At 37.6% G+C, this 16,047-nt stretch overlaps 2 protein-coding genes across 3 annotated transcripts in view; one reads left to right on the top strand and one right to left on the bottom strand.

Moving 5' to 3' along the window:
- The first annotated feature begins 7,303 nt into the window (after positions 1–7,303).
- LOC145981516 (uncharacterized) lies at positions 7,304–7,729 on the top strand. Its single transcript, XM_083114815.1, has one exon. The coding sequence runs from the start codon at positions 7,304–7,306 to the stop codon at positions 7,727–7,729; it is 426 nt and encodes a 141-aa protein (XP_082970941.1).
- A 2,022-nt stretch (positions 7,730–9,751) lies between these two features.
- The window catches only part of LOC145983965 (uncharacterized), a 119,973-nt gene continuing 113,677 nt past the window's right edge, over positions 9,752–16,047 (bottom strand). For both annotated transcript variants that reach the window (XM_083117189.1, XM_083117188.1), the window contains exon 27: positions 9,752–10,221. In XM_083117189.1, coding sequence (XP_082973315.1) covers positions 10,154–10,221 — 68 coding nt within the window. In that variant the 3' untranslated portion in view covers positions 9,752–10,153. The remainder of the gene's footprint in view (positions 10,222–16,047) is intronic.

The following is a 16,047-nucleotide window of genomic DNA, read 5'->3' as shown; positions in this document are numbered from 1 at the left end:
TAGTAATCCCAAAGTGCTGTTTTTGGTGTCCAAGTTCAGATGAGAGGCTGCTATGTGCCTTTTGCAGGGGATTGCATGTGAAGTGTATGCATATTGAGCATTATTGAGTGTGTATGCTTCCAAGTTTTGCTGTTATTTTCCTATAATTCTGCGAGACTGTAGAGAGTTCTCTCTTTTCAACCAGTTTTCTTTCATTGATTGGATACTTTTTGGGAACTTAGCAGTTTTTTATGTTATGAAGCAGATTGTTGTAGAATATTTTGCATGGTCTTTTGTGATATTGAGTGGATGCTGTAATGGTAGTAAGTATCTTTCCTTCTTGTGTTGATGTTCTTGTGTAGGTTTCTTTTGGGAACTTAGAAGTTTTTTATGTTATGAAGCAGATTGTTGTAGAATATTTTGCATGGTCTTTTGTGATATTGAGTTGCTGCTGTAATGGTAGTAAGTATCTTTCCTTCTTGTGTTGATGTTCTTATGTAGGATTCCTATTTTCGGTCAAGTTGCAGTACTTAGAATAATCGCTATTGTCTTATTGATCTACGAAGCTCCTTTGAATAATCATTTGCATGGGGCCCTATACTCCACGCTGTACTTTGTTCTGGGAGCTATCTTTTGAAGCCTTACCATTCTGCTAGTACAGTATTATTAACGTAGAGGTAAATTAGTTTGTGAAAATATGTATTTTTCTGATTAACTATAGTCGCTTAGTTGTTCTAGCAGGTATAAGTAGTTACTGCTGATGTTGTTAATTTTCTATTCGCAGGGGCTATGTATGATGTAGCGTATTTGTGTGGGCTGTCCCTTTTATTCCTATGTTGTTGAGTTTCTCCATAAGCATGTCCTGTTTTACTCTATTCTATGCCTTGTTGCTTCTAGATATCTGAGGTATGTTGCTGGTTCATATCTGAGTTAGCTTGTTTGACTAACTATTATTTTTGCTATGGCTGTGGGTATTGATGTCCCTTTCTGAATTCCATGTTGGTTTCTGTTTATCCTTGTTGCTGCTTGTTATCTGAGTTAGGTTGTTTGACTTCAGGACTATCCTTTTTTAACTTTATTGTTGATTGCTGTTTTGTTTATTTCCTTATTTGTTTTTATTTGTTTACTGAATCTATTTGTTTTGTGTCTTGTAATATTATTTACTATAGTAACAAAATTATTTTTAAAAATTGATATTTATCAACATACTTGTATATTTCTTGTTCAGTATTTGTCAAAGTTTAATTTATTTTGTCCGCTATCTTTAGCAAGTAACACTATTTTGAAATTTAATATATAAATTCATGAAAATTTACTCTAATTTTATATCAACTAACATATTTATTTTAACAACAATAACAAAATTGTACAAAAGTTCAAATAGCAGAAGAATTGTACTTTTAAATTATTAACTTTGAAAGAATAGTATTTTTAAAACATTAACTTTGTAAAAATTGTACTTTTAAAACATTCACTTTGAAAAAATTGTACTTTTAAATTATTAACTTTGAAAAAATTGTACTTTTAAAACATTAACTTTGAAAAAATTGTACTTTTAAAACATTAACTTTGTAAAAATTGTACTTTTAAAACATTCACTTTGAAAAAAATGTACTTTTTCACCAGAAATAATCAAATATATGGGAAAGGAGGAGAAGATCTGTTGCTCAGAATAATAAATGAGGGCTGGAAGGAAAATAATTTTGTTACTATAGTAAATAATATTACAAGACACAAAACAAATAGATTCAGTAAACAAATAAAAACAAATAAGGAAATAAACAAAACAGCAATCAACAATAAAGTTAAAAAAGGATAGTCCTGAAGTCAAACAACCTAACTCAGATAACAAGCAGCAACAAGGATAAACAGAAACCAACATGGAATTCAGAAAGGGACATCAATACCCACAGCCATAGCAAAAATAATAGTTAGTCAAACAAGCTAACTCAGATATGAACCAGCAACATACCTCAGATATCTAGAAGCAACAAGGCATAGAATAGAGTAAAACAGGACATGCTTATGGAGAAACTCAACAACATAGGAATAAAAGGGACAGCCCACACAAATACGCTACATCATACATAGCCCCTGCGAATAGAAAATTAACAACATCAGCAGTAACTACTTATACCTGCTAGAACAACTAAGCGACTATAGTTAATCAGAAAAATACATATTTTCACAAACTAATTTACCTCTACGTTAATAATACTGTACTAGCAGAATGGTAAGGCTTCAAAAGATAGCTCCCAGAACAAAGTACAGCGTGGAGTATAGGGCCCCATGCAAATGATTATTCAAAGGAGCTTCGTAGATCAATAAGACAATAGCGATTATTCTAAGTACTGCAACTTGACCGAAAATAGGAATCCTACATAAGAACATCAACACAAGAAGGAAAGATACTTACTACCATTACAGCAGCAACTCAATATCACAAAAGACCATGCAAAATATTCTACAACAATCTGCTTCATAACATAAAAAACTTCTAAGTTCCCAAAAGAAACCTACACAAGAACATCAACACAAGAAGGAAAGATACTTACTACCATTACAGCATCCACTCAATATCACAAAAGACCATGCAAAATATTCTACAACAATCTGCTTCATAACATAAAAAACTGCTAAGTTCCCAAAAAGTATCCAATCAATGAAAGAAAACTGGTTGAAAAGAGAGAACTCTCTACAGTCTCGCAGAATTATAGGAAAATAACAGCAAAACTTGGAAGCATACACACTCAATAATGCTCAATATGCATACACTTCACATGCAATCCCCTGCAAAAGGCACATAGCAGCCTCTCATCTGAACTTGGACACCAAAAACAGCACTTTGGGATTACTAATACTCATAAATACTACATTGCCTGCCCTTGTTTGAATAGCGTGGATGCAAACTTCATAGCAAAATATTGAAAAACGTCAGATGTATATTCGTATAAGTGTGTAAATGTGTGTGCGTGTGTGGCGTGCGTGTGTATAAAAGAGAATATATGTGCATTTACCAGAGTGTGGTCTTACATAAATTGATAAAAACAGCAATATAGAACCTGATAGAATAGGAAATAGTAAAAAATAAGGTTTTTAACATGACAAAGTAATTAGTTTAGTTTGTTAATTATAAGAAACATAAGTTAATTACAAAAAATATAAATGAAATGCGCTAAATAAGTACAATTGTTTGGTTTGAAGGTAGTGAATATATCGAATTTGAGCAAAACTTTGCATTATAACCAGTAAATTAAACAACGTTTGCCTTAGAATAGCACAAAATAGCATACTTATTAGATTAATAACAAACTTTCTGATGCCGTAAAGTATTGACTAGGGCTGAATGATTCAATTACTGTAAAATATTAGTCTGTGATTGAAGTAAATAAAGTGTAAACAATAACTTTTGTTTGTAAAATAGGGTTGTTAATTCCTCTGATAGCAGAAATATCAACTTGTACACAGTAAATTTGAGAGTTTTAGCAATATTTGTCCTGAAATGGTTATAAGTGTAACGTGTCAAATACAAAATATTTAAAAAACAGTACAGTATAACCTCAATTTTGAAAGCTAACAGTACTCTAGTGTTTCTACATAGGCGTCTGTAGTGGTAAAATACAACCAGTCCTTAAGATTTTTGGCCATCCATTCATCCTCAGCGTCACAATTAGTCACAAAAGCAAAAAAGCGAAATCTTGTGGTTGTTATAATTTCTACTTTTCATGCAATCACCTACGCTATAGTACTAAGTTTAGTGAATTTTGTCGTTTTCCTGCTTGGTCTGTTAAAGTTAGTAATCAATAAAAATATACTTACATAGAAAAAATCCTGATATAGTTGGATTCTCAAAAGTATGTACGATCAGTGTTCTTGCTACATTTAGCACCTAATAAAGTATAAATTGAAGTCTAGTTAGTGCTGGGCTGTAAAATGTTCTGGTACATGTAGTTACTTGAAATAGCAAATATTGGCTGTGTAACTGGTAAAGCACTCAAAAAAATCAACTTCGTTTCCTCGTAGTACTCCCTGAAAGTGTTTCTTGCACGCTAATAAGGCTCTGGCGTGTGTTCCTATGCCTCCTACTAGCCTCTGTAAAATTCATATTGACCAGTGCTTAACCATTCAACATGCTGTAGAGCCTAAGCTTTAAGCTTCAGTCAGCGGAATTTAGTTCTCAGGGACATATAGTGATTGTAGAATAAAAAAGAAGCCTCAAATAATACAGCATAACAGATACAAATAAGCCCTGGTGTTAATCAAACACTCAAAAAGTCAATAGTACTTGAAACGTGCCCCGAATAAAAGACTATAAGGGTAAATAGCATGGTAAGAAAAGTTTGGCCTGTGGACTTAAAAGCCACGTTGTCATCTGCTAACATCGACTTGTCCTGTGATTTGTCATTATATTGTTAAATTGTTATATTTAAGGGATGAAAGAAACAATATTAATAAACATGCAGTTATAGTACTCTTGGTAAAGGGGTTACAGTGCCTAGAGACGTAATAATTTTAGTTACAGTAAAAGTTTGGCCTCTTATAAGTGCAAAAAAGTACAAATATTAAACATTTCATACAGTTTATCTAGTAAGCAAAAGCAAAAATACAATAACTGCGCAACATACTTAAAAATTAAGCAAGCCGTGATATTCTAGTGGCCCATAATAAGTCTAAAATATACTCGAAAATACTCTGACATAAGGTTGACGGTTATCTGAGATCGAAATTTTCAAGCTTTCTCTCATGCATGAAGTGGATCTAGGAATCACTAAGCCTCAATAAAAATGGAAACATGCAGAAAAAGCCCTTGGAGAGTTGTGGTGATCACATCATATGAAAAACATGCAAGAACAAGAATATATGGAACCCTACTCATATATTTAGGAAACTTTACCTACCCTAACAGTAAGAAAATACCTAGGAAACTAAAATAAGCAAACTTTCCTACGAACCAAACCAAAAATAGCGTAGTGGAAGTCAATAAACCCTAACAACAACAACAAGATTCAACAACTACATCAAAACAAAAACAACAACAACAATAATAATACTAATAATAATAGTAATAATAAAGTTTGTGGGTACAGTTTTACTTAAAAGTACTTCTTCCTTAGTGATTAGAGAAATTCTTTAAATAAAGAACAAAACTCAAAGTTAAGAATTAAAAAATATAAGATACAAAAGGCAATAAATAGAAAAATTAATAAAAGAAGTTGAAAAAATTATCTTTGCAAGTCTAAACTGGAATAAACACTCCTGCCAGAATAGATGAAATTGTGATATTAGAGTAAAAAATGGAAATAAACTTTTAAAATAGCAAGTTAAAAGTTGAAAAATGTCTTTGTGAGTCCAAAATTTAATAAAAAATGTTGCCTGAGTAGAAGAAATTGTGATATTAGAGTAAAAAATGGAAATAAACTTTTAAAATAACAAGTTAAAAGTTGAAAAATGTCTTTGTGAGTCCAAAATTTAATAAAAAATGTTGTCTGAATAGAAGAAATTGTGATATTAGAGTAAAAAATAAACCTAAATTTCAGCTAAAGTTGAAGAAACACAGTTTGTGTGTCTAAATTGCCATGCGAACTCTTGCTTGAATCGTTCAAATAGCGTTTTCTGAGTAAAAATACACAAAAAATGCGAAATATTGGCCCTAACAGTAAAAACATCTGGTCAATTTTACGTGAATCCTGATGTTTATAATGCAATAATCAAATGGTCCGTGGTTCGCAACCTAGAAATAAGGGCAAATAACAGACCGCATCCACTTTAACTTGTAGATACAGGAACTGAATGTTCCTAGTTCAGCCAAATTCGTTACGCCTTAGGTTAAATAGTCTTTGCAATGTTACAAAAGGCGGAAGAAACCATCGCGTATATTACTTCTGCCCAATAAAATTGGAACCTCAAAGAAAATCAATACTCGCATGTAAAAGAATTGGCGACACTTGACTTCCATTCAACTTCGGAAAAAGGCCAAGCGATGAGGGTCGTAACAATGGAGAACCTTTCTTTCCCCTCGCGTGTCCATGAACGCTCGCGGTTTGAGGGTGCCGATGAATGCAACCACATAACAGGTTCTTCCGTAACAGGTTAATATTAATAACATATCTTCTGTCCGCATACTTCGTTTGCATATAGGCTACATCGTTCAATTTCTTCGCCTTTAAAGCGAACATGTGTTATAATATCTTCTACCTCCGATCGAACGCGTCGGCACCGGTTGAATACATGTAAATACGGATCCTTAATTATAGTTAATATGACTCACCACCGGCGCCAAAATGGCCGGACGTGACGTCTTACAATAGGCCGAAAATGTCTTTTGTACATTAATGGGAAAACCATTAATTCCAAGTTCCCACGTGTGTATAAATCATCTGTGACTCATATCCGGCAGAAACGCATATATAATATACAACAATAGTGTTAGCTTATGCCGAAAACGGAATACAAAATAGTATCTTTTGTGCACTAATGGAAAACCATTAATTTCAAACTCACACGTGTGCATGAGTCATCGATGACTCATCTCCTCCTCCACCCCCGACACGTGCCGACACGTGGCGGTTGATTAAATAACAATAGCGTCACCCCTCGAAAATGAATTAAAAAAGCCATTAATGTCAATTAAAGGGTCTATTGTTTGGTCTTAAGTATTTTCTCATCTACTGAGGCCCCAGCAGATGTGCCTCACTCCGTGGAAAGTTCGTATGGACCGTGTTAAAAATGTAAACATAAACATTGGTGAGGTCTTGCCCGGTCCCCCCGGAACTTCCGGTTTAGGCCAGTCCCCGTTGTTGCCAGTGCAGATTCGCCAGCATACTAAGTAAGAAATGAGAGCTTGTTTTCATCAGTTGTGCGAAGATAGTCAAGAAAGGTATTTGTTAAAGTTCTACTATGAAGCAGTGAACGTCTAGAATCCGTCTGATGATCAACTGCAGAGCAGATTATTAAAATATGACGTGTCTTTGTGGCCGCCAGTTGTATAGCATACTACATACAAGTATCTCATGTACACACACGACGAACTCAAAACGTACGAAAGATTAGATATATTCAATTATTTTGTAAATGGAAAAGTGAGGGAAAGATAATTCTATAAAACTAGTGATATATTATAATTTATAAAGTATGTTTAAGTGAATCTTTGCCAACAAATCTGCAGAAGTAATGACACATAACAAATGCTAGTCAATATACACTATCTGGCCATTCATCACCGGACACCCCACCAAAAACGTGTGGAAGCACCTGGGCACGTAACCACGAGCTATAAAAGGCATGGCAGGTGGAGAATAGCCGCACAGTAGGTAGAGCAGCCACTATGGACAGACGACGCGAACTTGGCGAGGCGGAACGAGGAATGATTATCGGAGCCCACAGGTTTGGGCATTCAACACGTGAGATTGCCAACAAATTTGCGATACCCCGATCGACTGTGAGTGATGTTATCGGGAAGTGGAAGCAGGAGGGGGTTGTCAAATGCCCACCCAGACCACCTAAACCAAAAATATTAACAGATCGGGACCGTCGAAGCTTAAAACGTGTAGTGAAGTCAAATCGGATGGCCTCGCTCCAGACGGTGGCACAAGAGTTTCGTGCGGCTACCAGTAGTGTTGCAAGTGATCGTACTGTCCGCCGGGAAATCAGTGCACTTGGTTTCCATGGTCGTGCAGCTGTTCACAAGCCATTTATCACATCCCGCAATGCGAGCCAGCGTGTCAAGTGGTGCAACGAACGCCGCAATTAGACCCCTGAGCAATGGAAATCCGTCCTATGGAGTGATGAATCGCGCTACCAGCTGTGGCGGTCCGATGGACGCGTGTGGGTGTGGCGTATGCCCGGAGAAAGATTGCTACCAGAGTGTCTTGTACCCACGGTGAAATTTGGCTGAGGTGGCATCATGGTGTGGTCGTGCTTCTCCTGGTATGGTCTTGGTCCTCTTGTGTTATTGCGTGGAAACATGAATGCAGATGCATAAAAAACGATCCTGGACAATTCTGCGCTACCGACATTGTGGGCACAATTCGGTAGTGGTCCTTATCTGTTTCAGCACGACAATGTCCCATGTCATACGGCAGGTGTGATCAACACGTGGTTCGAGGATATGGGTGTGCAAAAACGTGATTGGCCCGCCCAAAGTCCTGATCTCAACCCGATTGAGCATCTTTGGGACGAGTTGGAGCGCCGGTTGAGAGCCAGGCCACACCGCCCAAAAAACACTAAAGAGTTGTTCGCCGCTTTGCAAGAGGAATGGAGCAGGATTCCCGTCGAAACCTATCGCAATTTGGTGGACAGTCTTCCTCAGAGGGTTGCGGCTGTACTTGCTGCGAAAGGTGGCCCCACACGATACTGACGGACGCCTGAAACCGGATTAAAATACTCGTTCCAGGTGTCCGGTGACGAATGGCCAGATAGTGTATGTGTTTTCAACGTCGCCTTTCCGCCTGAGGGATTTAAGGAAAACCTATAATATGGCATGCCACTTTCACTTGCACGAATTTACTTCAAACAACAAGGGAGTTTTCAGACTGAAGCGACAAGCGATATCGGGATTTCGCACAGAAACATTCAATCTATAGCAAACAATTCAACAGCACGCTTGCGCAAATAACAGGCCGGGGCAACACAATGCACAGTAGTGATAAAACAGCCCAGTCCAAGCGACACCTGCAATTTGTCGTGTCGCTTTAATTCAGAAGGTGTTGTTCATTTTTAATGTTGGTTTCCAAAACACACGTATCGATGCAGTCTGAAAGCTTCCTTTCAAACCAATTCACCACGAGAAAATGCACGTGTAGCTTGGACTGGACTGTTGTTTTCTCAGTACCATGCATCGTGTCGCCTCGGTCTGTTGTACTCGTATGCAAAGTGAATTGTTTCCTTTAGAGTAAAGGGGCTGTTGCTTGTCGCTTCGGTGTGTAATCTCCGTGTCACTTAAAAGTGAATCCTCAGTGATCAATGAAATTTTTCGAACCGGAGCGATACGACAAGCTGCACGTGTCGCTCAGATTCCCAATGGCGTGCCGCCTGAGACTTGATTTCCCATGAGCGGGAAATGCTTATTTATAGACTAAATGGGCCTGTGTCGCTTGTCACTTCGGTACGAACCACTGTTGTCGCTTCGGTTTGAAACCTCACTAAGAGGCGTTCTTTTCACCACAACACAATACGCAGATAAACGATCAACATGCTTGTAACAAAATGCAAGTCGTACAAATCCATTCCGAGTACCAATCCTATCTTCGTTTTGCTTGTATCAACAGGTTTCGTGTGTCTACGTTCTTCGGAAACCTACGAAGTGATACTTCACTCAATAAATTTGTTCCCGATGGAACTGTGTAACCATATGCTACACAGCTGACACCCTATTTCCTTGTAAAATAATCTCCACTTTGCCCTTTCATATAACGTCCATAGCACCGTAAGCGTAACCGGATGTTCGAGGGGGACCAGACGAGTGCGCATGCTCCGCAGTAGCTCCGCCTTTAACACCGTCTATACTGAACAGGGTTAGAATTTTTTTGTAATTATCATAAATGAAAATTCCAAACTTTTCCATTGCATTACATGTGTTTTGACAAAATAAGTAAATACAACTTTAAAAGAGTAATGGCGTGGGTAGGCCCGGCCTCCTGGCCTCATAGGATGCTTCACCACTGAGTATAATACAGTTAATCAGTATCCATGGCAGAGGATTATCTAATACTTGGATTTTAATAAAGAAGATAGAAACACAGTTGGGTTCTCAATATTTAGTATTTATTTTCATATTGTGAGTCAAAACTTATTCAAGTGCATTCAAGTAAAAGCAATTACCATTATGATTTCTACCATGATATGCCATTTACAATTATTAAAATAATAAGTACAAATAAAACGGTACCATCTTATACTATTTTAGAAACATATTAGAAGCAAAATTTAGTTTTTAAAATCGAAAAATGCAGAATTACAGAAATTGAGATTTTCAACATTTTTCTGATGTATTGGACTGTTAACATTAATTTCTCATATACTAAAATATTTCCTTTTTAAAAGTGAACTTTGACTGATATACTGACACTAATTTTATTTATAATTATATTATAATTCAATAAACTGTTTTAAATGTAACTTTACAGTATATTAATAGTAAATATGCATTGTTGATTGCCAAACTTGCAGAACAGGTTTATATCAGGAACTGACTTCTGTCAGTTAAACTTGTCAGATAAAGTTTCTCAGGGGTCCCTGGTGCACCTACAATGGAAAAAACAATTGTGGGTTTAATTTTATATTTACTATATAGCTTATCATCATCTCTATTCATGCAAATTTGTTTCCTCAGCTCGAGAGGCACAGAAAATAAACAAAGGAACCAACAGTACTCATTTCACATCCAATGTGCAGCCAACATCTTACAATAATTGTGAAAAATGTTCACATTATAAGATGGGTGTGAAAGAAATTACTTTTTTCTGCAAAGCTCTACTTTCTAGCAAAAACCTAGAAATGAAGATAGATATAAATAGTCCCTCAGTAATAATTTTGGTATACACATATCTTTCGAATCCTGTAATCAAGTGAGGTCTGCGAACCTCTGTGGTGGAGTGGTTAGCACAGCACACTATGACACAAGGGGTCCCAGGTTCAAATCCTGGCCTGGACACGGGTGTTCTTTGTGAGTGTCCCTTCCATTAATTGCATCATATCATCACTCATTCTCATCGTCTTGATTAGTCAAAAGTGGCAGAAAAGCTATGCAAAATAACCTAATTTAATCAATCAATCAAATGAGGTCCAAAGAATCAATGATGAATCTTCCAGCCAATGAACAAGATGACAGAAACAACACACTTTTGATTGATACAACACAAAAGCCTACTTTCCCAAATACTTTAAATTAATGTTTATTACTTAATTGTGTGTAACCTTCCATTACCTTCCACTTTCATTCCATCCTATTTATTGCTAATTCCCCTGCCCCCCCCCCCTCCCCCAACCTACTTGAGAAGCAGGCTGGAGAGAGGTTGCCTCACCACTGCTTAAAGCTCTATATTTACTGCAAGCATAGGTGCAGACTCCATGGAGCTTGGGGAGGGGGGGGGGCTCGAGCCCCCTCCCAATGTTAACGATGTGGGGGCAGAGCACCCAAATAATTTTGCTTAAGAGGATCTAATGTATTATTTTGCTTCTCTTGTAAAGTTTACTCTGAATTGTGCCACATGAACTTAACTTTAAATACACATTTGAAATGTTCTAGATCATCAACTCAACTTGGAGGGCTGAGACTGCTTAACCATCAACTTTGGGGGGGGGGGGCTATGACCGGAGACAGCAAAACACATGACTTATTACTATATACTAAGTATATAATTATTATTTACTATTATACATATATTAATCAGAGACATAATGATTTTTTTTTTGAATTTGAATTTAAAATTGTGGGTGCGTCAGCACTAAGGCTATTTTGCACCCATCACATTATACGGGGTCCAGCCCCTTATCGTTACAAATAACAACTCTATCGTTGCAGAACTAAAATCATAAAATATTAAAATGTTAAAATGTTAAAAGCTGAGACTTGAAAGGGGCACTCAGCACACATAAGGACAAAAGAACAGGACAATACAAACAAAATTATACTGGTCATGGGGCCAGTCGCCAGAGCCTCGTTAGTCTTTAGTCCAGGGTGCACTACGTGGAAGTGAGGTTGACTGTTGGGCGCCTACGTGGAAGGTACCCCTTACACCCCGGAACAAACTACAGAAACAAGAGACACTTCACAGCACACAAATGACAGGGTGTATTAACGTGGAAGTGAGGTTGACTATTGGGTGCACTATGTGGAAGGAGCACCCCCAGAGACATAATGAATTTAGCCAACGACTTGTTAAAGACTGTTTGGGAATGCCCTTGGGAATGCCCTAAAAGAATGCAAATATTTAGGAATATTCTTGATGTGAATGAGAAGGCTGGCCATACTGGACTGCAACCACTTTGCCCTCGTCGGTGGACGTTGAGAGCCTCCAGTATGCAACAGATCTTAAGGAACTATGAAAACCTTCTCAATTTTTTTTGAGAAATTTTCTGAAGAAGATTCTACTGACGCAGCATCAAAATGTGCTGGATACCTGGAGACAATGCTTCACTTCAAGACATTATTCTTTCTCTCCCTCTACTGCCATGTGATGGGTCCAATAGAAGAGGTAAACTGTAAGATTCAGTCTCCACACATTGGTGCTACAGAAGTGGAATCAAAACTAAAATACTTGATTGACATCTTTCAAGAAAAGTGAATGGGTTTTGAGCAGGTCTGGCAGAAATGCACAGAGGGCAAACCCAGCCTCGTCGATGAGCCAGAATTGCCCTGGCAATGTCACATCCCTAAGAGACTTGAAAATCCTGATGCTGCCAAAACTCACAAGTTCTACACTCCAAAATAGTATTATAAATCAATATACACTGACGTGTGTGACACAGCAAAATCATGTGTTAAACAAGGACATAATCTACAGGACTACAAAAAGTAACAGCCATAGAGAAAGAATGCATCTCAACTGTGAACCATTGCACATCAAACTTTCAGCAAACACGAGAATTCTTTCACCAAGATTTGGATGTCGATAGGCTCTCCTTACACATGTCCATGCTTGGTGATATCGCCAAACAGAACAAAGTGGTTCTAACTACCATGCGTGACATAAGGAAGTTTCTTTTGGAAGACAGCACCCTCCAGGAGCTTCTGCCTGAAGTTGCCAAATTCATGATGGTCCTCTGCACTGTGCCAGTGACGACAGACACAGATGAAAGGTCATTCAGTGCTATTTGCCAACTAAAGACAAATTTGAGATCTACAATGGGGCAGAAGAGAGTAAGAAGCTTAGCAGTACTCCAAATACATCAAACTGTGCTTGATAGTTTGGACCTGAGACCACTACTTAATGAGTTCATAAAAAAATAACCCAGTGTGTAGAGCAACTTTTGCTTTATTTTTAAATCATGTTCATATGTTTTTGTTGTGTATGTCACTTTATATCTTAGTGTACATGCTATTTTTTTTTATTATTGCAAAATTAAATTTAAAAAGTAAAATATTGTAGCAAGAACAAAAAAGTAATACTATTTTCCTGCGATTTGTGTTAGCATTTATGTAAATAATTAAATAAAACTGTTAAATATTGTAAATATTCGTTATTTTATGGGTACGTCAACACTAAGGTTATTTGCTTCCATCACATGTCTGTTGCGGACATTAAAACACACCCATGCCTTCGCCAGGACTCGAACCCGAGACCTCCGGATCAAAGCAAATTGAGTCGACCACCCAACACGCTTGGCTACAGAGGCTGGCATAAAACTGTTAGGTTGGCCTCTTAATGTAAATACATACTTTTCAATAAAAATGTTAATTATCTAAAAAAACACATGAGCAGATACAAAAGACATAAAGAGACTTTGAAACATTTTCTAAACGTTTTTCATGTTACATTTCATTTGTATGAGGAATATAATAGCTGCTTAAAAACTGCTATATGAAGACGTAATTTTTATTTTTAAAAAAGTGAGGGAGTGAGTCAGTCATTCATTCATTTATTTCAGTGATCAGAGCCCCCCAATAATTTTGACAAGTCAGCACCCCTGACTGCAAGCGTACTTAAACAGTTTTGAAGATATGCTTCATATCTTCGATATAGAAGATTTGTAAGTATCAGGTCCTACCAAAAGTAATCCACATTTTTGCATGTTGATAAAACACCATCATCTTATGACAATATCATGAAATGCACCAAAATTATGATAACAAACATCACTAGCAGTGTCCTTCATATAGCTAGACCAGTGGTCTTCAAACCTTTTTGGATTGAAGCAAACCATTTTGACATGCAGATTATTGCTGCACATCCATACAGTAGATTGCTTTTTTAAAAATTTAAACTCTTTGAACCTGATATATTTAATTCAGGCCTTTGTTGTGGAATAAATAGCATAATAGATATAACACTAATCTACAGGTAATCATACTATTCCACAATGAAAAACTTATATCAGTACAAAAAAGCACAAATAAAAATTGAAAAAACTGTGGTCAAACAAAATTAGATTGGGTTGAACATGTGACTCACTTCCATCCAACCGTTTCCCCAGCAACATGCAGAATATTGCAATCCTGCCTGCTTTAGTATTTTCAACACTTGGGAGCAGTGTCACTCATCACAACACATCATCAACACACTTACACTAGGAAATAGTGAGTGGTGAGTTGACTGTACTCTTTGTAGTTTGTTGATTAAGTTGTAATATATTTAGTGTCCATGTACTTTTAATAATACTGATAAGTTTTTTGTTAACTATTAGGCAGTTTGGAGAAGAGACCAAAATTGGAACACAGTGGAAAGAAAGGAGTGGTGGAAAACCAGAAAAAAATGGAGAAGCTTGACTTCTATGCCAGTCAGAGGCAGGAAACAGCGAAGGATGATGATGATGATGATGATGATATTAGGTTGCCAAAGTGAAGAGCAACATTGTGGAAATACAAGCGATTCATGCGTATCAAGTCAGTGCCACTCTACCTTCCCAGATCAATTTGTCTTCTGGTTTTGTATGCAGATATCAAGATTCTTATTTAAGTTATGCATTTACGTACACTGAATCTGAAAATCATGAACTTCCTGTGTGTGCTACATGCACTTCTTATAATGATCACAGAATGTGCTCCAGGAATATATTTCCTTCATTTATTTCATTATTCATGGGCATTATTACGCATCTAGTATTATTGCAACTTTTCACTTGCAAATTTCAATTAGAGTATTGTAGCCCTACCATTTTTACCTTTAACCTTTTGAGTCCCAAGGCCATTTTCACATGAAAGGGAGGAAATCCCCTGAAAAATACTTTTATTTTATTAAAAAAAATGGGGTTTCTCCCCCCCACCCCACTCCCCGGAAAAAAGGATATGCAAAGTTCAATATGCACATAGAAATTATCGTTGGCATGTAAGAAACATGGTCATATGACCAATGTAACGCGAGTTATATCCCTGAAACGAAAGGCTTGTATGCCACTGTCTCAAGCTTCGGAATTGAGCGAAATGCAGAGTTACATTGAAATGACTATAGCTCAGAAACTAAATGCCCTAGAGATATGAACGATATACCATTGTATGCAGAATGAATCACAGATTCAGACGATATATAATTTATGCACATTCGGCGTACATATGGAGGGGGAAGGGAGGAAACCCCCCAAAAATAATTTTAAAAAAAATATAGGAAGAAGAGTACAAATAAGAAGGTTTCTTTGTATTTACCTTTCCTGCTCCAGCTCCCAGGCTTGGTCTGGAGCCATGATGCCTTACTTCTGGTGGTACTCCAAAAAACATGGCTCCAGACACAGGGGCACTTTGCAGGTAACACAGCTGAATCTACTTCGGCGTGAAGTTCGTGGCCTGCACAGCACACACCGTTATTCCCGTGTCATGGTGGGGAAGTGACGGAAGCCACTAACCTCGTAGCGTGTGTTGGTGGATGGAGATGAACTTGATGATGGACCAAGTTGTGCTGCACCTTGGGGAGCTGGGGTTCGAGTGCCTCACCCACCACTTGTCCCCAAAAGACTTATAGCCAACTTCTCACGGAAACTTACAGTGCCTCACGTTCTGATGAAATGCCTTGAAGAGCAGGTAGGCGTTGAGGATACATTGGTCGAGTAGGTGGGAGAAGAGCTTAGTCCACTTCATGGTCTTTCGTTGGACACCGTAGGAATTAGTCATGCGGTCGGCCTTGTGAACGTAACCCATGTGGCTATTGTAGTCGCATACAATAGCCGGCTTGAGTACGTTGCCATGATCATCCAAGAAACTTCCCTCAGCTGGTGACTGATGGATGTTCGTCTCTCTTGTCTTTCCAACATATCACAGTCAAGTCATTCTTCACCCGAACACGTAGGTCACCTATCTTCAGCTTCAAGTCAGTCTTTGAAAAGTTGGGTGTGAGGCCTTTTCGTCGGGGATTGACGGTCCCAGAGCAAAGATACTTCTTGTTGCGAGATCATCAAATAGCTCTGGAGAAGAGAAGTAGT

Source organism: Lepisma saccharinum, chromosome 2 (genome assembly GCF_977018435.1).
Source record: "Lepisma saccharinum chromosome 2, izLepSacc3.1, whole genome shotgun sequence".
Classification (NCBI taxonomy): domain Eukaryota; kingdom Metazoa; phylum Arthropoda; class Insecta; order Zygentoma; family Lepismatidae; genus Lepisma; species Lepisma saccharinum.
The sequence above is the reverse complement of the archived record's forward strand: the minus strand, read 5'-3'. Positions and strand labels throughout refer to the sequence as shown.